Genomic DNA, 5,513 nt, shown 5'->3' with positions numbered 1-5,513 from the left:
TTTGATGTACAGTACTGTTCACTTCTCAGGGTAGGTTTTAGGATACTGTTCACTTCTCAGGGTAGGTTTTAGGAGACTGTTCACTTCTCAGGGTAGGTTTCAAGGGACTGTCCACTTCTCAGGGTAGGTTTTAGGAGACTGTTCACTTCTCAGGGTAGGTTTCAAGGGACTATCCACTTCTCAGGGTAGGTTTCAAGAGGCTGTCCAATTCTCTGGGGAGGTTTTAAGAGACTGTTCACTTCTAAGGGTAGGTTTCATTGGACTGTTTACTTCTCAGGGTAGGTTTCATTGGACTGTTCACTTCTCAGGGTAGGTTTCATTGGACTGTTCACTTCTTAGGGTAGGTTTCATTGGACTGTTTACTTCTCAGGGTAGGTTTCATTGCACTGTTCACTTCTAAAGGTAGGTTTCATTGGACTGTTCACTTCTCAGGGTAGGGTTTAAGGGACTGTTCACTTCTCCAGGTAGGATTTAAGGGATTGTTCACTTCTCAGGGTAGGTTTTAGTTTAATGCAGAATTGAAAATTTTCCTATTTCAAAAGAAGCAAAGTTTAATTATCATGACATTAGACTAATAAGGAACTTAATTTTAAAAGAAATTTTTGTTTTAGGATTATATGTTTGCAACAAGATGTCCTTTAGGGAGTATTAAACTAACTTTACTAGAACCTGGAGCATATATTCAACCTCATGTTGGGGGCCATAATCTTAAACTTAGGGATCATATATATTATATATTCAACCTCATGTTGGGGGCCATAATCTTAAACTTAGGGATCAAATATATTATATATTCAACCTCATGCTGGGGGCCATAATCTTAAACTTAGGGATCATAATCATTTACATTCAACCTTATTTTGGCATGCTTCCAGGGCGCTTCCCGCACATCTTCAATTTAAACTTTTAAATGTTGCTCTTTATTGATTTTATTCCCGTGGATTTTGATAAATTGAATATATATACTTTGCTTGTCTGTTTGTTTGTTTGTCTGTATCCAATAAACGTCAAAACGACTGAACCGATCGGGCCCAAATTTTGTGTGGGACTTCACATGTTCCCGGGAAAGGTTATAGATGATCAAAATTTTCATTAAATGTTGAAAATCCATGAAACTTTTATAAAATTCAAAACTTTTTTGTGTTTTTGTTTTACAATGTAATGAATGTATACAAAGAGAAAATGTTCACAATCAAAATAGAAGATAGGCGCGAAGCGCGTATCCTAAAAGCCTAGGAAAAGTAAAACACTTTTATTTAAAATGTACTACGTTGAAGGGTCTTAGCCCGCCTCCCTTCTTTTTACGGCCAGTCGAAATTGAAACATTTAGTTTTTAGAAAAACTGTTGATGTTTAAAATTATTTTTGCCAACAGAAAATTCCGCATATTGTTTATTTTTTCATTGTGCGAAGACAAATTACGGCTTTGGAAGTAACATTTAAAAACCAAAATTGTTAACAAAAAAAGCCCTCTTCAAGATGGGGAACTTGATCTGGCAACAGATATGTCCATGTCCATGCATGAAACAAGAAATTGTATTATAAGAAGAACACTTTTTTATTCTAAAATAGAATAAATAATAATATATTTGTAAATAAAGAGCACACCTGCCACTGTTAGTTCCAAGCTTAAACGCCACAGAACCAAGGTAAAATTAGCAGAACAATGTTTTACAAAAAAAAATTTCTCTAAAATATAAAAAAATATTCTCCCTCAAAATACGCCATGTTGCTGTCCTAGCAGTTTCTGTTTGGCTCCAAACTATCTCTTAAAGGCATTGTCTACGTAATTATTGAAACCCTTTATTTTAATTAACAAGCCTGGTTCCAAGTTTACCCTTTAAATCTTTAAATGAGTATCAATGAGGGAGATATCATGATTTTCCCATCTTAAGAAAATAATAATTTGGTAAATTTTTTGTATGTAATTTGAAAATCCCTTTTTTAGGAAAAATGCGATTGAAATTATCGATTATGCAACTGATTTTGCTCAGAAAAAAGGGTTAAAGGGTAATTATACCTTTCTTGAGAATTTAGTATTTAAATCTTTAAATGAAGGATCTTTTAAATTTTGTGGACAGTCCCATTAATTAAACTTTTATTTTCGGAGGAAGAGAATTTATAACTTTTTCCGTTCATCTTCAAACTTTTCTGTAGAGGATGAAATCCCCGAAAGAGGATTATGAAATCCGCAAATCAGTGGTGTCAGATCTTTGAATTGGAGAAGACCTACTCAACTTCCTCTCCTTTTATATCTGTCTCAAGGGAACAGTTTATAGATCGACCAGGACTTATTTCACCTAGGAACCATGGCAGACGTATCTTGTATCCCGAGATAAGAATGAGAATGAACGCAATCAGTAATAATAATGCTACAAGAACAGGCGCCGACAATAGAACAGGAACTCGGGAGTTTACTTCGTTCACCATTTTCGAGAATTCTTTCCCAAACACCCGGAGAGGTTTAAAGCAGAGGTTAAGCAGGAGGTCAGTGAATGCCATCAACGGACTCACCTCATAGAACAGATCCACTAACAAAGCCTTGTGATATTCCTTGCACTTGTCTTCAGTAACAACAAAGGATTTAAAAAAGGATGTCTATGGCATGGAATTTGGACTGCACTCTGGTGGTATATTCCGATGCTGCATGAGTTTTGCTTGTTTAGCAGACAATGCTTCCTTGTGCAAATGCTGCCAGTGCCAGCAGACACTTACAATCATCAGTACTAGGAAAATCTTCCAAATAGTAAAATATCTAAAGATGAATAGGATAGAAAATGCCAGGGAGAATGCAGTGCAGAGAATAAGAACAGGTTCTTTTATTTTCTCACTTAGATCTTTGAAACTCTGCCAATTATCCATGAGCNAAACCAATTTGTTCCTAAAAGTTCTAAGAGTAGCAATCTGAGTAGTGGATAGTTTAATCTCAGCATGTATATGAGCACCAGACACTCCATCAAACACTAAATGCTTCAGCAGAGTTGACACATGGCGCTGAAGAAATATGTCTCTTTTTGAACAATAATTGTCATTTTCATTGTCATTAGACAGATCCCTCTTTGTACTTGGTTTAATAGGCTTTGTACTCTGAGTACTGGACCCAGTACATGTACTTGGAGTACTGGACCCAGTAGATGTACTTGGAGTAACAGAGAGCTGGGATTTTTCCTCAATAAGAGTTCTAAGCGTGTTCCTACAGTTCTCCAGATCCAACAATGTGTCAACTAGTTGTGCTTGCTGTCTAGAGAGATAGGATTGAGATTAGGTTTCCTTTTCTCAAACTAGCTGGTTTTCCCTGGGCTAGTTGTGCTGGTCATCCTGGCTGCTCATGTCACTGGGATGGATGATGAAAGGGAATTGCGGGCTGAAAATTTGGTTTGGCTGTCTCCGACAGGAGATTCAAGTTGAAGACGACATTTTATAGAGGTCTTAAATTAATGGTTAACAACTTTATAGTGAGTGCAGGGTATAAACAAGGTTGTGTAATAAGATTGGTTACTCTCTATGCGGGCAAATGTACGGAAAATGTTGTTTCCTAAGATAGATAGATAAAAACCTCACGCCTCTATAATCAGTGACGTCATATTAGGTTTTCATCTATCTATCAAAGAAGACGACATTTTCCGTACATTGGAGCTCATCGATAGTTACCAACCTTATTATACAACCTTGGGCATTACCAAGTATTTATAGAGACGGTCAGTTGAAATTACAAAGACAGTCCTTTTAACTGATTATAGCAAGAAGTTTTGTTGTCCAGGAACTCTGCTCGGATGGTTGTAGCTGGAGTCGAGGAGGTTGTGTGGGAGGAGGGGAAAATTGTCGTCTTCGATGATAGTTTTGAACATGAGATTTGGAACCTCAGCAGTCAGCCTCGACTCATCCTTGTCGTGGACCTCTTACATCCAGATATGACCCAGGGATACACCAAACCAAACCAATCCAAATTAAATCTAACCAACCAAAAATTAATTAATCTTGATCCACGAAAGGTTGAGACTGGAAAGACGACCTTAAGATTTTTAAATACGACGATCTCAAGCTTAAATTAGATGTCTGCCTTTGATGTAATCATTTAAAGCTTATCAAATAATTTGCCTAAGAAAGAATGAAGTTAACAATTACAGGAAAATCATGAATATAAGGAAACAGACAACATAAATTCGGTAAAATTGACTCTGATGTCTAATTGTTTGCGGTTAACCCTGAACCTGCCGCAAACATTTTTCTTTTAGTCAGATGTTTTGTCGTATGGGGTCCCGTTAAACATGGAAACTTTTTATATATTAAGTAAATTACATGTTTTCTAATCGTCTTATCTTGAAATCTATAATTGCGGCGTTCATGTACGTGAGAACATAGTTTTACAAATATAAAATTTACTCTTAGTTAGGAATTTCCAAAATGTTGTGCTTTTAAAATGTGAGGAGGAAAATGTCGGGAGATTTAAAGAGTTGTTCAATTGGTTTGTGGTATTTTAGGAACAGTTTGCTGAAGCTGAAGCCATGTTTAACTTACCTCAGGGTGCACCAGAAACAGGAGTGAATATGGCGCCTGTTCAAACTAGTTAGTGAACAGGAAGGACAATTTCTCCTTTTTAAAGTAGTTTATGAACAGGGGGAAACATTCCTTCTGTTCAAATTAGTTGATAAAGAGACAATACATCTGCTAGTTGTTCAGAATTTTAATTAACTACTCACTAGATTAAAATATACTTCTGTGATACATTAATTACTCACTAGATTAAAATATACTTCTGAGATACATTAATTACTCACTAGATTAAAATATACTTCTGTGATACATTAATTCGTTAAGTTTGTAATGTCGCTACAGCATAGTTGGAATAGAGTGAGATATGAAAGATTTCTATACTTAAAGTGCTTGATTTATTTTCTACAGGTTTGCTAATTAGTTTTTACAGTATGCGAAATTTTAACTCTGTCTGAAAATATAGGCCTTAATGAAAGTAAAAGAACGGAATCAGCTGTTCATCGTTAAATTACATTTTTTTCTTAAGCTTAAATCTTCTAAATATTGTATAATTTGACAAAACCGACATTGTGGGGAATTATAAGATCAAGCAATTTTTCAGAAATTGTACACTGTACAGCGGTTTGCGTTAATATCACTATAACAATGAAGACGAATTTTCTATTCATTTTTTTATTTCTAAGAAGCTTTTAATTACAAGCGCTTATAAGTAAACATTATAAGAATCAGTTAATTGCCAACTTCTCTATGTTTCCATTTTATGGATATCTTATCTGTGTGAAAGCCAGATAAAACTCAAAGCTAGGATATATTGTATTGATATATTGATATATATATTGACAACGACTGCAGTATAGCTATTTGTGAGTCCCCTCAAAACCGTATAAAATCTTAAAGGTTTAAAAGAATGGATAGAACGGGCTGCCCATGTCTAGCTCTAGCTTTGTATACATTACATGAGATACCATTTAAAGGGTCTGTGAGCGCAATTTCAAGTGACCCTTCATGAAGAGATGACAA

At 35.5% G+C, this 5,513-nt stretch overlaps 1 protein-coding gene across 1 annotated transcript; it reads left to right on the top strand.

The window, feature by feature from the left end:
- Positions 1-20: 20 nt before the first annotated feature.
- LOC111696565 (aspartyl/asparaginyl beta-hydroxylase) lies at positions 21-4,822 on the top strand. Its single transcript, XM_023466200.1, has 5 exons — positions 21-30; positions 612-718; positions 1,601-1,648; positions 3,760-3,919; positions 4,481-4,822. Exons 2-5 carry the CDS (start codon positions 618-620, stop codon positions 4,568-4,570), a joined length of 399 nt encoding a protein of 132 aa, XP_023321968.1. The 5' UTR covers positions 21-30; positions 612-617; the 3' UTR covers positions 4,571-4,822.
- Positions 4,823-5,513: the final 691 nt, after the last annotated feature.

This window comes from Eurytemora carolleeae, unplaced genomic scaffold (assembly GCF_000591075.1).
Source record: "Eurytemora carolleeae unplaced genomic scaffold, Eaff_2.0 scaffold71, whole genome shotgun sequence".
Taxonomy (NCBI): Eukaryota; Metazoa; Arthropoda; class Copepoda; order Calanoida; family Temoridae; genus Eurytemora; species Eurytemora carolleeae.
The sequence above is the reverse complement of the archived record's forward strand: the minus strand, read 5'-3'. Positions and strand labels throughout refer to the sequence as shown.